The following is a 20,648-nucleotide window of genomic DNA, read 5'->3' as shown; positions in this document are numbered from 1 at the left end:
AATGTGGCAGCAGTGCAGAACCCAAAGTCACATACAGAAGCATTGACCTCAATTGTTCCATATACAGTTTAGTGAGTTTTTTGTGTCAAGAGTTAGAAATGACCTTTTGCAGCATTGGCTGCAGCAGTCTAGAATGTAGCATTTTCCCCCTGCTCCTGTATAGTTAAATATGTTGTGCTGTGCATGAGGGCAGCAGAGGTGTAAACAAGTGTCAATTTTTCCTGCCTCTGCCTGTGGTATTTAATCTCCGGCAGAGGAGACAAACAGATAGGTGCAGCCGATAACATCTTAAACTGATGTAGCAACTTCTATCTGACTCTGGCTGGGGAATTAGTTACCATCTGCCCACTGCCAGTAGAAGGCATGGGGCAACAGTCCCCATTAATTGGGTCCGCTAGGTTGGAGATGGCTGACTGGTGTTTGCCTTCTGCATGGGAGAGCGCTCAAAGGAACTGCTTCACCAACAGGTAAGTGGACATGATTGTCTTTGACCATGAATTCAGCAGAGGATGCCTGGACTCGGTCTAAAACAAAATACCTGAACAAGAGATGAAGCCTACGTGAAAATAATTGAAAAACACTGTGTATGCAAATGAAAATTTCCCCAGTTACTTCTTACAAGCAGCATCACACATACTTAGACCTCAGCATCACACAGGCTGTAGAATTTCACCCACTGATTCATGCCTTGAGGCAGCAGACCTTTGAGAAAAGCATTCACAACAGATTTTGTGTACTGGGCAATTTGGGTGCTAAACCCAATTTTCTTTATCTTTTAAACTCATCAGTTTTAACAGCAGTAAACACTATCATATTTCTGGTGCCTAGAGCCTGGACGGAAAAGTAGAGCTTGCCAGAAACCAAACACCTCAGGTTCATAACAGTGTCAGTTGCTTCTGTGTTAAGAATATTTTAACTATGTTGTAAAAATGCACCCTGACAAATTTAGTTGTGGGCTTGATTCCCTTCACGCTGAGATGCAAACGAACTTGGGTTTGCCACCTCACCAGAGGCAGCCCATGAATCGTGAAGGTCCTGTGATCTTCCCACCAGAAGGATCCTAAGGAACAAGGCAACTGCTTGATCCTTGGGAGAAAGAGCTTCACTACTCGCCTCCTGCAGAAAGCTGAGATGAAGACCCAAACCTGTACCCGACTTCAGTTTTGACTAGTTTAGGCTCCTTCCAACTGCCTTTTTAGAACCTCACCTAAGGTATTTGACTCCCTCCATGCCCTGTATGCAGGTGTGCCCATATGGAGCAATGGCTTCACACTTAAAATTTAAGCATCATGATGCTTAATTCCTTTAGCCAGCATGGCTTTATACAGAAGTTTTGAAAGGCAGGGAAATTCAGTTTCAGTCTCTTGGACAAGCATTTCAACTATCAAATAGCTTTCTTCTTTGTACTGCAGAGAGTTACTATCAGCTGTCATGCACTTGGATTTGCCAAGCCTCGCGAATTTATTCTTCAAGGATGCTACTATACTCTCAAACTGATGTGCCCTACCTCTAAAAGCACTGTTTTAGTCAGAACATGCAAGAACATCAGAGAAAGACAAGCAGAGCACAAAAAAGGAGTGCTGAACTAAGCTCAGTCAGGACAACTGCAAATATTTGCCTAAAACTTTATACTTCCCTGCAAGCTTGTGATCAGCAGAACTTGCTTAAAAAGAGTCATGGTCCTTGATGAACTGGTTTCCTTGAGAACTGGTAATTCCTTGAACTGGTAATCCTTGAGATTACAAGAACAACATCCATCTTTGTAAAGAAAATTTGGGTAGCCCAACTCTGTAGGGAAAGATGATAAAGTTGTAGATAATCACCGATGTAGAATTTAAATTCTTCAGCCCCTCTTACAATACCATAATCCTCAATATACAATGAGCCATATATATGTAAAATATTAAAACACATAAATAGAAAGAAAGAAACATGAAAAAATCCAGCTGTTAGCTCCATAAGCAAAGGCTTTCTAAAAGAGGTAGCAAGCACTCAGGAATGCTAGCAAGCTTGTGAAGCCAGAGAGATATCACTGAAATCCAGTGGAGATACCAATTTGTTATACCAGCTGTATTTACCAGCAAAAGGTAAAGTGGGCAACTGAAGCTACAGACAAAAAGTTCTTAGGTTTGCAGCTTTGCCCAGACAGATTTATTTCCTATGAAGGCTTTTAAACAAAACAATCTGGCTGTTATGATGACTACCCCTATTTATAGGTCAAAGGATCTCGCAATCGTGAAATTTTCCCTTTCTAAATCATGTCCCATGACTCATAATTAGGTCCCCTTGCACTAACCTAAATAACTTTTCTCTTGTTTTGGTAGGAAGGTTGCTTTTTGTGGTTATTTCATAGCAAATAAAAAGAGAAACAACAATTAGAGTGTAGTGTATGTAGATGAAAATACACTGTTAAGTTAGATTTCATTACTCCTTTTATAATTAAAATTACTTGATAAGAATCCTTCTATTCTCTCCCCACTTGGAGAAAACTGTCACTTTATCCTTCAAACGGGACTGTCATTATGTCAGAGATTATTATAGCCCAAAGATATGAAATATAAGGCAATCTATAACAATTTCCTGCTCCTTTTGGCTGCTCTTCCTATCATGCCTATAATATTACTGCAAACAGAATAGGAAAGTGGAGGTTAAATAGAAAACTAATAAAAAAAGTTTTATTGCATTCAGTTGTTGAAGAATCACCAGTTAGAAAAAATAGCTCACCTGCAGTGATGTTGGGAGTCTTGCAGCCAGAATACTGGGAACTCCCAGGATTTTATATGAACATCTAGACATTGGCAGAATAAGTAAATCCTACACAGAGATGGTGTGTCAGATTTTCCTGCGTTGCAAGTCACGACAAACCACATTATACCTGAAGCTGGTGTCACTAGAATAGAGTTATTAGCCTTATTTCTCCTTACTTTTACATTTTCTGCCTCTTCCTGATAACACATCATTTCTTACTCAGACTAGTTTTTACAGCACTTATATCTTTCTTCATAGTTCTGTTCCATGATAAAGATAGCTAGCAATTAATGACTGATAGGCTTCCATGTAGTTCTGACTGCTGCAGGAATTGTTGCTTGGACATACAATGACTGATTTCTCCTGCTCTGTCATACAAATCTTGTAGAAATACATCTATCTGTCACAGGGATCAGAATTTTTTTAAAAATGTTAGATACCTTTTTTTTTATTTTTCTGTAAGCTGCAAAATGAAAATACATGCCTTTGCCTAGCATCTCTCAAGTTGATAAAGATAGGCAAGTATTTTGCCCAAAGTCACGTGAGAATCAGTTGCAAAACAAGGAACAGAATCAAAGCAGTTGCTCTAGAAAAAGAAATGATCGATTTAAGAAAACCCAGACTATAGTTTCTGTGTTCTTTGGACTTGTTACAGAAAGCTGAAAGTGAAACTGAAGAGATTTGAATCAGCAACGGTACTGCAGAAGAAATTGAAAAGAAGAGCCTTTAAAAGATCTCAACAAAGAGACAGCTCACGCTATGGGTACCAAGGACTACTGTACTCACATGCAAGACCTCCTACAATATGCTTTTTAAGCACATCAGTGATAGCTTTTACACTAGATTTGGAATATGAGTGGGTTTTTCCGTAGTATTTCTTTATGGGCCACAGAAAGAAGAAAAGCACTTTGAAAACATATAAAGGAAATGGAAGATAAGCTTTTCTTTTTGCAGAAAATTATGTTGCCTGATGTTGCAAAAGGAATACTAGTGCTGTTGAAAAGCAAATAAAAAAAATTTAAACCCCACCTCAAAAACAGATGATAGCTACTAACTATATTCTAGTCATTGGGATTTAGTAGCATGGATAAGAACTATTTTATGTACAGAGGTTTGGTAGTGTAGTACCTAAAGTTTGCAGAATCATTTGCCATTTTCTGTAAATGTCCTTCCATGATATATGATGCATGCTGCCAGTGTCTTACTTTGAAATCTTCAAAAACCATCACAAACTTACTCAGAATGAAGAGTCTGCAGTTCCTTCCTTTTGAAGTTGAGGTGGCCAACGTTAACTCAGGCCCCACAGGCAGGCACAGCCCTCACTGCCCTGTAGCACTTGAGTGGGGCCAGGCTGGGGCCAGGTTCCTTCAATGGTTGAGTGATCATCAGACAAAACAAAGTGACAAACCAAATCTGAGATAAATCCAGGAAGTAATAAATCCAACGGGATCCTGGGCTGCATAGGGAAGAGTGTGGCCAGTAGGTTGAGGGAGGTCTTTCTCCCCCTCTACTCTGCACTGGTGAGGCCACAACTGGAATATTGTGTCCAGTTCTGGGCTCCCCAGTTCAAGAGAGACAGGGAACTACTCGAGAGAGTCCAACGTAGGGCAACTAAGATGATTAAGGGATTGGAGCATCTCCCTTATGAGGAAAGGCTCAAAGAGCTGGGGCTCTTTAGCCTGAAGAGAAGGCTGAGGGGAGACTTTACCTATGTTTACAAGTACCTAAAAGGTGGGTTGAAGGATGATGGAGCTGGACTCTTTTCAGTGGTTTCCAGCAATAGGACGAAGGGCAACGGGCACAAGCTGGAACACCGGAAGTTCCATTTAAATAAGAGGAGAAACTTCTTTACAGTGAGGGTGACAGAGCACTGGAACAGGCTGCCCAGGGAGGTCATGGAGTCTCCTACTCCGGAGATTTTCAAGACCTGCCTTGATGTCTAGTCAATCCTGCTTCAGCAGGGGAGTTGGACTAGATGATCTCTAGAGGTCCCTTCCAACTCTGACAATTCCGTGATTCCGTGAAGTACGTTCTCCATCTGTCCATTCATCTCTGGGTATTGCAAAGTGCTTTTGCACTGGGAGGAGGCCCCTGACCTCCTTCTAAAATGTGGCTGTGAACTGCTCTGTAAGATGTTGTTTCAGAGGCCACAACATCAGATAAAAATGTTGTAGGAAGAATCAGACAGTTTAGAGCAACTTCTTGCGGGGATGGGAGGTGAAGTTACCCACCTTGGTGAAACAGGATGACTCCCTGCAAGAGGTGCAGATCTGCTATGGAATCCATCGACACACAAGCTACCAAGGACAGTTGGGACTGGGGAGGGGCTGCAAGAAACACTGTGGTGTTTGAGGGGGCTGTTTGATACAAGCACTGGAGTCACAGTCCCAGATGAACTTGGCCACACCTGTCCATAATATGGGCCACCAGCAGGCCTGGCTAATTAGGTGCTGTGTCTTCTAGCAGCTTCCATGTCCAGCTGCAGGTTGACCACAGTATCAATGCTTGCAGTGGTCCCATGGGGACATTCTTCCAGGCTGATGGAAGCCGTGTCAGCACGATGCTATGCAATGTGCAGGTTATGCAGCAGCCTGGTGAACTTCTACAGTGAGCTCCTCTTCTGCTGTGAATGCAGTCAAGCATCCCAGAAAAGAGAGACAGGTTGCATATAAGAGGTGTGCCTCTAATGTCATGTATTCTTTCCAAGGTAGATAATCCGTCACACCCACACACTTCACTGACACACAGCATTCAGATTAAAAAAAAATAAAATTGAGTACAGCTAATGAAAGGAAATTGAACGATTTGTGGAGCCGTTTTTTACCATGGGAAATAAATCAATATATTCCAGGTTCATTCCTCTCTTGCTACCCTCTCCAGGGATTAATTTTGCTTTGAGGGGAGAGGCTATTTAGAGTCTGAAAACAAAATTGCAATGGCTCTTTAATAGTTATGCAATCTCTTCATCCGAGAGAGTCTTTTTCACCTCCAAATACCATTCATAAGCTGTTTGCATGTTTTATAGTCTGAAAGTCCCTGCATATTAGGTCACACCTTCTCCTCAGGAGTGCATAAAGCAGAGTGTGGCCAGTTGGTGTTGGTGGACAGCTGGCTGAACATGAGCCAGCAGTGTGCCCAGGTGGCCAAGAAGGCTAACAGCATCCTGGCCTGTATCAGGAAGAGTGTGGTGAGTAGGACTAGGGACGTGATCGTCCCCCTGTACTCGGCACTGGTGAGGCCCCACCTCGAGTACTGTGTCCAGTTTTGGGTCCCTTACCACAAAAAAGACATCGAGGTGCTGGAGCGGGTCCAGAGAAGAGCAACAAGGCTGGTGAGGGGTCTGGAGCACAAGTCTTATGAGGAGAGGCTGAGGGAACAAGGGTTATTCAGCCTGGAGAAAAGGAGGCTGATGGGAGACCTTATTGCTCTCTACAACTACCTGAAAGGAGGCTGTAGAGAGGTGAGGGTCAGTCTCTTCTCCCAAGTCACGGGCGACAGGACTAGAGGAAACGGCCTCAAGTTGTGCCAGGGGAGGTTCAGGCTGGATATTAGGAAAAATTTTTTCACTGAAAGGGTTATCAGACATTGAAATGGGCTGCCCAGGGAGGTGGTTGAGGCACCATCCCTGGAAGAGTTCAAAAGACAGGGTGACGTGGTGCTGGGAGACATGGTTTAGTGATGGTGTTGCATTTTGTTGTTTTGTGGGTGTTTATTTTTGTCAGTTAGGTTGATGGTTGGACAAGATGATCTTGAAGGTCCCTTCCAACCTAGAAGATTCTGTGATTCTGTGATTGCACAGTGAATAATTTTGGTTTTCCTTGGTGTAAGAGAGAACAAAGAGATGTCCCCTGTTCAGTGACAACAGAAAACAGAAATCACATTGAAAGTAACCACAGGGTGCCACATACTCTGTTTCTAAAAATATATGTACTAGGAGTATTTCTGGACACTATATAGTAGAAAAGATTTAAATAAGCATGGGAGATAGATAATTCTCCAACAGATACATCTAAGTTTTGAACTAAAAAAAGGTTTTGTTCTTCTTTGGTGTGTCTTGGAGAGGAAGGAAGATGGAAGGAAAGGAAATGGAATTATACTGAGTTGTTTTATTTTATGTAAACACCCACACAACATCTTGCATGCATTACCGCAAATGACCGTTAAGGTCAAGAAAATGGTGCGTTTCAGGAAGAGCAGAAAAAGTACACATATAAGACCTTGCACAGTTGGAAGAATTATATCCTCTTCCAAGAAAGGAAGAATGGTCTGCATGCTGGCATGAACATAAAACCGAGTATCTGCTGTTTGTAGCCTATTTTAATCTTGTATATGAATAGATCTATTATACATATGTAAATAACAAGAGCTCCCTCTAGTGACTTATGTGGGATTCAGTGTTATAACTGCTGAAGGTACAGACGAGAAAGTTTATAGGCAGAAGTGATATCTTCTATTAGACTATCTGTTGAGGTCAGAAAAAGGTATAAACTTTTAGATACGCTAGATGGTTTTTAAGGTCGATAGTGCAATGTATTTGTCAGAGTTGGGGACAGACAATGTCTTACAGTAAAAACCAGATTTACATACAGTCTTGCACCTGAATACTGTCCCTTACTGATGTTTACTTTGCCTGTTCATCTGTCCTCTTCCTGGTAAGTGTGATACCAGGACGATTGATTGATGATTGTGATAGAGGCTTGATTACATCTTTTAAAAGTTACGCACATTATCACTACTTCTTCTTGCCCATATGTTTTACAATATTATTAAATACTTGCTTGTAACAGTTCTTTCGAGTATATCAGAACAACAGTTTACGAAAGCCACCATGGTTATGGCTGATGCCACACCATGGGTAACCTCAATTCTGGCATTTTGTAACTTTTCAGAGTATTGATTTAATCTTTTAGTTTAAAAATACAGAGTTTTTATTTCTGGCACAGTCTCGGGGGATGGGGCTATCATTATGCACAGGATTCAAAATCTTTGCCATACACAGCATCTCACTGTGCTGCTACTGAAACTCTCTGGAAGGTAACTAGATCTGCTTTATGCACTCCTGAGGAGAAGGTGTGACGTAATATGCAGGGACTCTCAGACTATAAAACATGAACTATTTCAAACTGTTGTGTGGTAGCAGCAGCTCCTGATTTATACTAGTACTTAAGTATAAATATATACTTTTATAGTATATACTTTGTACTATAAAAGTATATATATATACACTAGTACTTAACTAAACCATAAAAGAAACAGAGTAGGGCCAGCAGTTACCAGCATCTGTGGTGTGAAGCAGCACCTCTGCACAACCGCTATGGTCTTGCTGCAGCTGCTGGACTGATGGTGACATCCTGCGCTGTTTTTATTGATGCTTCAAAGTCATTATGTCCACTCAGTGATTAGCACCGGCCTGCCACTGAAGCTTACTGCAGTCCCGGTTTCTCAATTGGTGGGAGTTTACCCAAGGTGGGACCTGGTGCCTGTTTTAAAATGCTGGAGCGGAGGCAGGAAGGTGCTGCAGTGGGTGAGTCACTGGATGAGGGCAGGAGGTTGGCAGCAGCAGCAGGAACAGCTTGTGGGCTAGGGATGAACAACAGAAAGTTGAGAGAGGTAGGCAGGGGCATGCAACTACAGTCCGTGTTGAAACTGGGGTTGTCTGAGAATGTGGGAGCACATATCTGCAGGGTGGTGGCACAGGGAATGGAGGCAGGCCTTCTCCTGTGTGTATGTGGCAATTTCTGCATCCTTCACTTGCAGCAAACCCAAGTATGAGGAACCTGCTGATGGGAAAGCTACAGTGAGAAACTCCGATGTGTTATCTGCAAAGCAGTATAATACCCTTTAAGAACTGTACTTGAAGATCTGCTGGCCTAGCAAATACTTTTCCTGATTTTTACAGTGGGCAAAGCAGACATAAAAAGCAAACAAGCACAAAATGGACAACTACCTCCTGTGCCCACTACTGCAACTTAGCTCCCTTTTTTTTCACTGATATAAACTGAGGACCAGTGCAGGATGACAGCACATTCAAGAGATGCGTTTTGGCATGCCTTAAACATTTATTGGTGAGCAATTATGTAAAGACACATCAATACTTTCCACATTCTCCTTTCTTTTCCCCATGCACTGGGGGAGAAGAAAGGAAAATCTTTTCTCCTTCAGATGCCAGTTGATTAAACAATTTCTGGATACTCTTAAAGACTCGGACCTCTGAATTCAGATGTCTGCATGCAGACAGCTATATGTAAACTAGACACGGGATTCTGCTTCCTGGCATAGGGGGTTAGAGTCTATCAAGATGCTCTAGAGTACTGGAGATAGCAGGGAAGGTGCAGCAGGCTCAAACCAGGATTTGAGAAGACTCACACCCTCCCAAAACAGTAGCCAAAAACCAAGCAGGACCCAGACCCCACAGCCCCTAAGATGACACTGAAGGCTCAGTTCAGTTGTCAAGCTCACGAGATGGGATGCTGTAGGGTATCCAGCATAACCTGCAGCTTGCTGTCCCTCAACGGGGTTTGAGTCTGGCACACACCAACCAATTACGACATACAAGGTCAAGATCCCATGTTTGAAACTTTATTTATTTCTGCGCAGAAGAGTGCTAGGCAATCATTTGCAAAGCTAGCACACTCACACAAGGCACAGCTGACTTTTATACATTTGGCTTATCAAGAAAAAAAATTCATTGATTCATTAGGTATTGTTCAAGACATTACGTAATTACAAACTACAGCACATGTGCTAATTCATTCCAGGTCATTATACAAAGGCAATCCAACATTAGCATATGTCCTGGTTTGAGGTAAAACAGAACCAATCTTCTGTTCAGTAATTTTACTTTTCAGCTAAGCCTCTTCTAACTAGCTAACTCTATGAAATTAGTGGCATATTCTTCAGACAGTGTCTGCTACCAGAGTGATAAGGCCTGATGTTTATAGTTGATGCCAAGGGATGGTATGCAGAGAGGCTCTTGCTTATACTTGTTGCTATAACAACCAAGGTCAGCTAACTTTGCTATGTCCCATGATGGAGAGGTGGAAGCAGAAGAAGGTAAAGGGGCCGCACTTGCGGGGAGCAGGGGACAGGACAGGTGACCCAAAACTGACCAACGGGTCATTCCATCCCATCTGCATCATGATCCGTATAAAAGCTAAGGGATCAAAGGGGTCAGCCTCTTTCTTCAGTGGCCAGCATCCAAGGAGGACTCTGAGTGTCTGTCTGCCTTTGATCCTGGTATGTGTGTTCCGGAATCTCGATCTGGAATCCAGTTCCCAAACACTGAGTCCAGTCTGGGACTTTCCCAGTGCCTGCCAGTGTCATGATCGTCATCCTGGGAGCTCAATATGGGTTTTGTATATCTCATTCAGTTTCTTTTTCAACCCATAAGTTCTCTCTTCCTCTCAGTATATCTCCTGTCCTCTAAAGCAAGGTGCTCTTCCTTCTCTGAAGGGAGAGAAGTCAAAGTGAGCATCTGTCATTCGTTCAGTGGCTGGTCCAGTCCAAACCACGACGGTATATAACATCTCTTCCCAGGAGTGTGATTTTTACCACGCTAATAAGGCTCAGCTTACTTTAGGTTGCCGGAGACAGGTAAAGTTGGCACTTGCTCCCCTCCAATCTATCTTCTATTCTTATGATTAATTGTTCTGTTTACTTCCTAATTTTGTAGTTAAACGCTCTGCCTACCTTCTAATCTTGTAGTTAAATACTGTCTGTTTTCTATTACAGTTAATTGTTCTGTGACCCCACATCCATCCATCCTCCCATGTACTCATCCATCCATGGACACACTCATTCATCCATCCATGGACTTACCCACCCATGTGACCACAAGCTGAGAGTGTAGTCAGGTGTCCTGTAGTTCATGTGCCGTATTTTCCAGAGCCATGTAGGTAGCTGGGATATCTTATGGCATCTTGCACAGCACTAGTCACTCATGTTTAGGCAAATAAATTATGCCTTGTTGATTTGTGCCATTCTTTCACAAATACAGAGTTTGGGTTTGTTTCCAAAAAAAAGCACAAAATGTTGGAAATGTGTAGTAAGCACCAAGTTGGAGGCTATCTTCCTGGGTAGCTGGTGACCACAGAAGCTCTGTTCCCCAGGCGTTGGGGTGGCTTTTGGCAGGGTGAGACCTTACTGCTCTCTACAACTACCTGAAAAGAGGTTGTAGAGAGGTGGAGGTCGAATCTCTTCTCCCAAGCAACAGGCGATAGGACAAGAGGAAATGTCCTCAAGTTGCACCAGGGGAGGTTTAGGAGGGACTTGGGTCTTTTTGGTCTGGAGAAGACTGGAGGGGGGGGGAGGATCTGATCAACACCTATAAATACTTAAAAGGTGGGTGTCAAGAAGGGGCCAGTGTTTTTTCAGTGGTGTCCTGTGACAAGAGGAGATGGGAACAAACTTGAACATAAGAAGTTCCAGCTAAACACGAGGAGGAACTTCTTTACTTTGAGGGTGCCAGAACACTGGAATAGGCTGCCCAGATAGGTGGTGGAGTCTCTGTCTCTGGAGACATTCAAAACCTGCTTGGACACTTTCCTGTGCAACCTGCTCTAGGTGGACCTGCTTTGACAGGGGGGGTTGGACTAGATGATCTCCAGAGGTCCCTTCCAACCTCTATCATTCTGTGATATTAGGAAAAATTTCTTCACCAAAAGGGTTGTCGGGCATTGGAAGAGGCTGCCCAGGGAAGTGGAGGAATCATCATCCCTGGAGGTATTTAAAAGACCTGTAAATGTAGTGCTGAGGGACATGGCTTAGTGGTGGACTTGGCAGAGCTAGGTGAATGGTTGGACTCAATGATTGCAAAGGTCTCTTCCAACCAAAACGATGCTATGATCCCGTCCCCACGTGCCCCAGACCGTTAGAAGCAAACGGTGAAAATCTCCCTATAGAGAAACAGGCCTGTTCACACACGCTGGTTGTACACACTGACCGCCCGGTACAGCATGAAGACACTGAGGGCCAGCAAGTACCTCTTGCTGGACTCACCCACCTCCGCCGAGCCGGCCTCCTCCATTTCCGCGCCGAGCCCCCGCCCCTCTTCCCGCCCCGCCGCCAGGCGGCGCCCTCCCGTCGCTGCCATAGAGCGAGCGAGCGCCCGCCCCGCCCCGTGCCGGCCCGTGAGACTTCCGCCACGCGGAAGCGGAAGCGGCCCCAGCGGCGCGCGGAGCGGCAGGGGCCTGGGCTGGTGGCTGTTACCTGTGGGGCTGAGCCGCCCTGCCGGCTGCGGGTGAGGCGGCCGCCGGGAGGATCCCTTCGCCGGGAGGAGGAGGAGGAGAAGAAAAAGAAGAAGGAGGAGGATAGGGTAGGGGAGGAGAGGAGGCCAGCGGGGCGCCGCTGGGCTCCGGCGGCCGGAAAACGCGTAGGAGAGCCGGCGGGGGAGGGTGCGGGTAACACGGCCCGGCCCGGCCCGGCCCGGCCCGCTGTGGGCCTTCTCCGCTGGCATCTTCCCGAGGTCTCTCCCCGCCGCCCAGGCTCCTCCCGGTGGGGTCAGCTGCCGGCCTTCCCGCGGAGGGGTCGTGGTCGCTGGCTCCGGTGGGGCTGAGGGCGCTCCTCCGCCTCCTACTGCTGAGGAGGGAGGGCGGCGGGGCTTCTGGCTTTTAAATAACACGGGACGGTTTTCTCTCGTTGCAGACGCCTTCCAAGTCTTTCCGCTGGAGGACGTGGGGTCCGCCTCGGCACTAGCTTGCTGGGGTTCACTGCTTGTTAAGTAGACTTCAAAGCGGTGTGACATCGCTCCGCCGGTCCCTTCCTTCCGTAAAAAAGGGTAGCTGCTTTCTGAGCCATCACATACCAACTTCATGTATTCCTAAGATTATCGTCAGCTTCTTGTTTGGTGGTTTTTTTTTTTTTTTCCTTTTTTTTGTTTGTTTTTTTTGTTTTTGTTTTTTTTTTCTGAGGCCTTATTGAGTTTTAATTACTTATAGGCTCTGGTGGTTGTAAAGTAATTTAAGATGTTTATACTGCTTGCTTTTAACTGTCTAATTGACTCTTGTATTAAGAGACATTGTTTTAACTTGGGAATGGTTAAATGGCCAAAGAATTCAATTATTTACGGATAAGGGCTGTTTTACTTGACTACTGTTGGCCTGCAACTTAAACTTGCATCTTTTATTTTTTTTTTATCCTATGCTTTTTCTGTGTTATGGCTGCTGCTACAATAGTTCATGATACATCAGAAGCTGTAGAGCTCTGTGCTCCCTGTGGGTTATATCTTAAACCCATTACAAAAATGACCATCAGTGTGGCACTTCCTCAGCTGAAACAACCGGGAAAATCCATTTCGAACTGGGAAGTGATGGAAAGATTGAAAGGGATGGTGCAAACTCATCAGTTTTCCACTCTGCGGATTTCTAAAAGTACGATGGATTTCATCCGGTTTGAAGGAGAAGTTGAAAACAAAAGTTTGGTTAAATCTTTTCTGGCATGCCTTGATGGCAAAACAATAAAGCTGAGTGGCTTCTCTGACATTTTAAAAGTCCGTGCTGCGGAATATAAGATTGACTTTCCTACCAGACATGACTGGGACTCGTTTTTCCGTGATGCGAAAGATATGAATGAAACTTTGCCAGGGGAAAGGCCGGACACTATTCACTTAGAGGGCTTACCTTGTAAGTGGTTTGCAGCAAAGGACTCTGGCTCAGAAAAGCCAAGTGAAGAAGTCCTTACGAAAGTTTTCCAGAAATTTGGAGAAATACGTAATGTGGACATACCCATGCTGGACCCTTACAGAGAAGAAATGACTGGCAGAAATTTTCACACTTTCAGTTTTGGAGGCCATTTAAATTTTGAAGCTTATGTTCAATATCGGGAGTATGCAGGTTTCATTAAGGCCATGAACGCCCTGAGAGGGATGAAGCTGATGTATAAAGGCGATGATGGCAAAGCAGTGGCTTGCAATATAAAGGTGAGAACCTGGGCTTTTCTTGTGGGAACCCATGTGAAAGATCAAATACAGCTAAATGTTATTTCCCTGGTGCTTAAAACCTACATCTATGTACTGTAGTGATGACAGCAGGTGACATTAACAGCACTAAGGTAGTTTTATTGAACAGCCATAACAGAATTTTTAAAGGAAAATGATGGAAGAAGAATATGGTCCTAGACTATGCAAACAAAGTGGGTGGGCTTTTTTTTTTTTTTTTAACAAGACAGCTCTAGAAAAGAAAACTGCTTGATGGAAGGACCAAGTATATGAACATAATCTGATAAATGTTTTTTTAGAAAGTAATATGTACTTATAGATCTTGTCATTTCATTTAAAATTCTAATTTTGAACAAGTTCAGACTTGACCAGAAGGCTAACTTTAAAGTGCATTGTTCTGTCTTGTGTTCACTACAAAGAGAAATTTTGGGGGAGAATTTCACAGCTTCTGTATTTGGTCCCAGCATTGATAATGAGGTCTGCCACACAAGTGTCAGAACTGTGGAGTTTAATGGCATGTGGCCTGTATGGCCTGGGAAATATACAGTTAATCATTAGTATGCTATACATACAGAAAGGCCCGCAAAAATGTAAATGACAATGTTAATCTGTAGCACAGTTTCCTGTGAATGCAGTGTTCTTAATTCATAATCTTTACATACTGGGTTTTCCAGATCTTTTTTTCTGTAACCTCATTGTCTTAGAAAATGTAACTGTGACAGGAGAGAACAAGACAGTCTGTTCAGATGTATCTCTGAAAGCATGACCTTAAGGAAACTTGCTCTGATATGTTTGGAGACGCTGTGCACTTATGTATTGGTGGAGTGCAATGTTTGCAGATGTATTTCAATATGCTCAATAGTTATTCATCAAATCAGAAACTGTATTTCAGGAAAAAAGCTTTGAGTATTTCTTTGTGTAATGTGGGAACATGCAAATACTTATTCAAGTTTTAGTTTGGTTGGTGTAAGTAAAATAGTCTTTTGTTATCTAAGTTTGTCAGTTGGAGCATAGAAACTGCTTGTACCTTGACCCTCGAGGTTTTCAAGGGGATGTGAAATTCAAACTGTCACTTACATGCAGGGGATCAGGGTTCCCAAATTTAGTTTGGCTGTGCAAGAGGGAGCATGCTTTCCTGGCAGCTGCCCTGGGGATTGATAGGAAAGAGAGATGGCTGTGTTTGTGACTGAGCTGTCAGGATGGATCCCTTTCATACAAGGTCACAGCACCTTCTCTGTTTCTACCTGCCTGTCCTTTTAGCCTGCTAGTGAAACACCATTTTTCATAGACCCTGCGTGAATTAACTGTAGAGTATGTGCTGCTTGTTCTCTGCCCCGTGGTTCATGATGATGGGCCTGTGGGAATGTATTATGGACCCCCTGCCTGCCTGCACAGGCATCTAGAGGGGGAGATAAGACACCAACGGTGTGATCTCTACTGGTATCCTTATCCAGCATGCAGCTGGTCATGGCTAAGGTGAGCCCGTATGTCTTGGAAACTGAGTGTTTTCCCAGGTCTCATTGCTCAGGTGTGTCTGACTTCCTTTTCTCTTATGTTCCCAGTCTCAAACTTGGAGCTTCAGCCCAGCGTACCTCAGTTTGGGAATCTTGGTCTTAGAATTGGTGAGGAAGTACTTGCAGAGTTTCTTCTGAACTGAAGGATCACAGTGTTAGGCAGAAAGGGAGGCCTTTATTAAGGCCCATTTCTGCCTGATGCTGTACAATCCCTAATAGCATAGAGGAGTTTGAAAGACTTCTGTTTGTTCCTGTTCTGACAGGTTGAAAACATTGGATAGCCAGGGCCTAAACCATGCTAGGGTTTACTTTTGGATGTCAGACACACAAAAGTGTAAACTGGTACCTGATTGTGCTAGTGCACAGGCATTTAGTTTCCAATTATCTGGTTATAGTACTTTGGTGCTTGCTCTGAGTACATAGAAAAGTTCCATTTGTTTTGCAAAAGGCTTTATATTTCTGATCCTACTTGCACTGTGGTAGGTTAAAATTGTTTGGGATTTTGTAGGTTGTTGGGAGATTATTTTTTTTTTTTGTCAGCTTAAAACTGTTTTCAATTGTATCCTGTAAAGGTTTCTTTTGACTCAACAAAACACCTTAGTGATGCATCAATTAAGAAGCGTCAGCTTGAAAGGCAAAAGCTTCAAGAGCTTGAAAAACAAAGAGAAGAACAAAAACGTAAAGAGAAAGAAGCTGAGGAAAAACAAAAAGAAGAAGAAAGGTATTTATCACTTATTTTTCAGTTATATTTTTAACAATCGGGCATAAGAAAACTGTAGTTATTCCTTCGTACCAGCATCCGATAGTTAGAAAATAACTCAACACAAAGCTTCCTTTTAAAGTTTGACTCCTGTAGCAAAATTGAAACACTCAAAATACTGTGGCCCTTTTGAGAAAGTACTATTCAGGGATTGAGATTTGAAGAAGAGTGGCTTACACCTATTTTGTTGTTGTTGAACTGTAATTCCAAGAGCTGGGAACTTACACGATGTGTAGTCACTCTGATGGAAAAATATGCATTGTAAATGGAGAATAGAAAATTACGCCCTAGTTATACTAGTAAGTCACTCTGATATTATAAAGTTCATTTGTTGTTGACATCACTATTTTTCCAGGAAAGGGATGGGATACAAGTATATCTTAACAGTTACATTTTAAGAAAATGTATACAGGTGCAAGTGTTGTAAGACAGCTATTCACGGATGGAGCAAATTGTTCAGAGGTTGTGTGATGTCCAGTTGCCTTGATGTGTATAAAGTCTTATTGCTTAATGTTTAGATATTAAATAGTTTCTGAAACTATAAGGTTATTTAGATTATCACTGATGTTCAATTCGGATGTTCAATTCAAAACATTAAATCTGCAAAATACTCATTTTCCTATTCCTAAAAATAATGCAATTAGACACCTGATCTTAGAAACCCTCGACCTTCTACCTAAGCCACCAGTTTGTGCTAATGACTGAAATAAAAGCTGTCAACCCCTGCACCATTAATTGGCTTGGTAGTTTTCTTCTTGATTGATTGCCTAGCTGCCTGATGCATTGTTATAGTCTCTGGTTGAATTGGTTTAGAAAAAATAAATTTTTGTTGCAGCCATGTTTTGTGTTTGGATTCCAATTTGTTTTCAAATATTGACAGGCTAATGATTGTTTGCTCTCACAACTTATGGTTAACATGTTCACTGTTTTCTACTTCTATTTTACAGTAATCAACAAGACTTACTTAGAAACAAATTTACTTAAAGTACAAAATAGACTCCTACTCTATGTAAAACTATAAAATTGTACCTGCCCTAGATAGTTTAAAAATATTAATCTCTTTTTTAGGAAGCAGAGAGAGCTTGAAGAATATGAGAGAGAGAGAAAAAGAGAAGAAAAGTTGCGCAAGAGAGAACAGAAACAGAAAGATCGTGAAGTTCGAAGAAACAAAAAGCAACTTGAAAAGCTTCAAGCTGAAGAACAGAAAAAACTGCAAGAGAAGATAAAGTTAGAAGAAAGAAAGCTCCTCTTAGCTCAGAGAAATCTTCAGTCCATTAGACTAATTGCAGAACTGCTAAGCAGGGCAAAGGTAACTTCAATATTTATTTCAGTAGCTAATGAAGAACCCAGCAGAACAAAGCCTTTTACTGACTTGAGAGGATGTGGGGAGTGCTGTTCATTAAACAACAGATTTAATACCTCTCCAGATGCTATTCGTTAGACCAAAAATTTAAAAAAGTGCAATGAAATAGTATTTCTCCCTTGGTAAAATACACACATATAGGTAAATGGAAGAGTGAACTCAAACCTGCAGTCCTGAATAGTGTTTTTTACCTGTAAACTAATTGGTAGGCTTGCTCTTAAGTCCAGTAAAAGAATGTGTAAGCATGATAAAGTGAACTAAAAACAGAGGATAAGATGCAAGACTCCTTATTTCTAATTCCAGCTTTGATGCTGTTTCCCTTCTGGCTTTCAACAATTCTGTTAACTAGTCTTTGCAGTTTCAGAGAATAAGCTTTTATTATTTGATGTTTGAAAGGTTACGGAATGATTTCTTTGTAGGAAAAGTACTGTCAACTTAAGGTTTCAAATGTTAGATCTTGTCTCTCTAACAATATTGTTATTTTTCACTGAAACAGGATGTCATTTGCTTAACACTTGGATAAAGTCATGTTAGGGTGTAATGTAAGTATTTTCTGTAGAAATTAAAAACTGTGTGGCAAAGCACAGTTGTTGGGTTTTTTTTCCCTAATGCCACTGTACCTCAGGAGTGTTTTTGAAGTCATACAGTACTATGTGGTGAGTTACATGCGAGGAGAAGGGAGAAATACTTCTTGCGGGCTTTGTAACTTTTCAGCTGTGAAACAGCAAGGTTGTCTGATAAAACAGAGCAGTGTGTTTCACTCACTCCCAGAATTTTGAGGTCTACACTGAGCTGTTTGTCTGAGTCAGAATTGAAAAAAACAACAGAACAACTTGAACCTTCTTTTTCAGTTTCATGAGTTTGCAAAGTGGTTGACAAAATGAGAATCAGTTTCTACCTCGTATGTGTGTTTCATTATTTTCTGTTTTTTATGAACTCATTGTAAAGTCATCTATGAACCACAGATTGCAATCATCTAACAGAAATTAATGTTTTAATTTTGAGTGAATCCTTGAAGTGTTGACCCAGATAAATGTACTTTAATAGTTCAAATTTCACATGTTGTTCTGTCTTGTGTGTTACTCTTGTCGTATTAAGGAGCCATGAAGACTAAGCTTTGGTTTTGCCTTGTGAAACAACTAGGAGAAATTACATTCAGAAGAGTTTGTGGATTAAGACTAATGTTTCACCTTAAACAGTTGTGTGTTAGTGGTTTTTTTTGTTGGGATAGTTCTGATTTTTATTCCCTTCAAGAGGGAAGCAACTATCTTATTTTGGGATGGTTAAGTTCTGTTTGTTAGATTTCAGTTTCTTGCCATATTGCTGCTTTTGTGTTATGTTATAACTTGGAAGTATGAGCAGGTTTATAAAGATTTTCTTGTTTGCTCTTACCTTCCCTTTGGCTATCTTTCAGACAGTGAAGCTTTTGGAGCAAGAACATAATGAAGAAAAGATTCGTCTTCAGCAGCTGGAGGAGAGACGGAGGCTCCAGGAGGCTGAGCTCAAACGTGTGGAAGAGGAAAAAGAGAGAGCACTGGGGTTGCAGAGGAAAGAGAAAGAACTGAGGGTGAAACTACTGAACAATCTTCTGAGCAAGAAAATGGATGCAGTTAATCAAAACAAAGAAGAAACGGAATCATCTCAGTCTGACGTACTGAAAACCCCTAGTGGTGTTCCACACACTGTGTCATCCAGCTGCATCACTTCTACCTCAGGACAGGCTGTTACAGGCAAACTGGCTCCCGACTCTCAAATGGAAGTACCATCCCCCGAGAATGTAAACACTCAGTGCAAGTACTTGAATGGCAATGTTCATGACAAAGTTCATGTCAAAGAAGGTCAGAAACTTCATATCACAAACTCTGAGAGTTGTTCTGAGAAAAGAAGTTCAGGGGTACTTTCATGTGTTCCCACCAATAACCAGCAGCAGAAGAACCTTTCTAGCTATGACCAGAATACCTGCAGGAAGGACTCGCGCTATGAGCAGCGCAAACGTAGCACAGAGCCACGGAGAAGAAAAAGCCGTTCCTGTAGCAGTGTAAACACTGATGAAAGTAAGGATAAACGAGAGAGGAGCAGGCACAGAAGAGATGTGAGTTATCTGGATGAAAAGCGTAGGAAAGAAAGGAGGTATTATAGACACTCTAGCAGAAGTTACAGTCCTCGACGAAGCCATAGTCCTCGTCGAAGAAGTGTAAGCCCCAGACGTTCGCGTTACAGAAGAACTCGCAGTAACGAACGTAAACGAGACAGAAGAGAAAGAAGTCATAGTCGCAGAAGCAGCAGCAGGAGGCAAAGGCACCGGAAGAGATCACTAAGTAAGCACAGGAGTACTTGGAGTGGGTAGCGGAGGCTTTGGCTCCTGGAAAGGCTGTGGTTGGACAAAAGGGCCAGAAAGTTGTAAACGAGACCTCGTTGGTGTGACTGCTATAGAAAACACGTTTGTTTCAACCAATGCTTGACTTGCCTCTAGTCCCTGAAATCAAGAAAACAGATGCCTGATTTTTTGACGATCCTTTGTGCGTTGTTGTCTATTTCCAGGTTTCTACTGTAATGTAGGTATAATCACCTGTGCTTGCGCTTGAGTTCCTACAGTGCTAAAAGCCAACCTGTTTTCCTGATGTTAAGTTTTCTAGATCTTAATTTTAGTTTATTTAGTTTTTATCTCTGTATCACCCAGTTTGGTTTGAGAAGTACATGGGAATGTCTGGAACTCCAAATGTGACAAGCTATGACGTACAGATTTGCTTTTAAATGCTTTCTGGTTCATTCAATGAAATCACCTTTCACAAAGTAGTTATTGCTGATTGAGATGGATAGTGGGACTTTCATATAGTTCTTAAAACTGGCTATAAAGATATGCAGGTTATCTTTTAAACTGCTGTGATTCCTTCATATGTCTGTATGGTGCCAAGCTTTGTGGCCCAAATTATTCTGGCGTGTAATGCCATTTGCATAATAATACTTTCCGTGTAAGAGAGGTGCACTGATGTGGGAAGTAAGAAGCAGTGGTAAAATGGTTGAAAAATTGTTCTGTTATTTTGTTGACGTTTGGCTTTGTAATTACTTCAGGTGGCATAAAACCAGTTGAAGTATTTTTTCAGGTACATACAGAGGTAGCCATTGTCTTTTGAAAAAGGGGCCTTCTTGCTAAATTATTTTTACTTGTGGTGTTGGAAAGTAAGGCTGCAGTGTCTCTTAAATCCATTTAAGAATACTTTTGCTTCTAAAATGCAGCTCAGGAATATTAAAAGCTATAACATTACAGTGAAAGAGTTTATTTTGCCTTTTTATGGTAAAATTAAAAAGAAAACTGTTTCCAGTGAACTG

The 20,648-nt window shown here is 42.2% G+C and overlaps 1 protein-coding gene across 1 annotated transcript; it reads left to right on the top strand.

The window, feature by feature from the left end:
* Positions 1 to 11,894: 11,894 nt before the first annotated feature.
* On the top strand, positions 11,895 to 20,648 carry AKAP17A (A-kinase anchoring protein 17A). The gene is made up of 5 exons (XM_074149557.1): positions 11,895 to 12,061; positions 12,391 to 13,663; positions 15,768 to 15,916; positions 17,024 to 17,264; positions 18,733 to 20,648. The coding sequence occupies exons 2-5, from the start codon at positions 12,902 to 12,904 to the stop codon at positions 19,663 to 19,665; spliced, it is 2,085 nt and encodes a 694-aa protein (XP_074005658.1). The 5' UTR covers positions 11,895 to 12,061; positions 12,391 to 12,901; the 3' UTR covers positions 19,666 to 20,648.

This window comes from Numenius arquata, chromosome 1, assembly GCF_964106895.1.
Source record: "Numenius arquata chromosome 1, bNumArq3.hap1.1, whole genome shotgun sequence".
Classification (NCBI taxonomy): domain Eukaryota; kingdom Metazoa; phylum Chordata; class Aves; order Charadriiformes; family Scolopacidae; genus Numenius; species Numenius arquata.
This window is presented reverse-complemented; position numbering and strand designations above follow the sequence as displayed.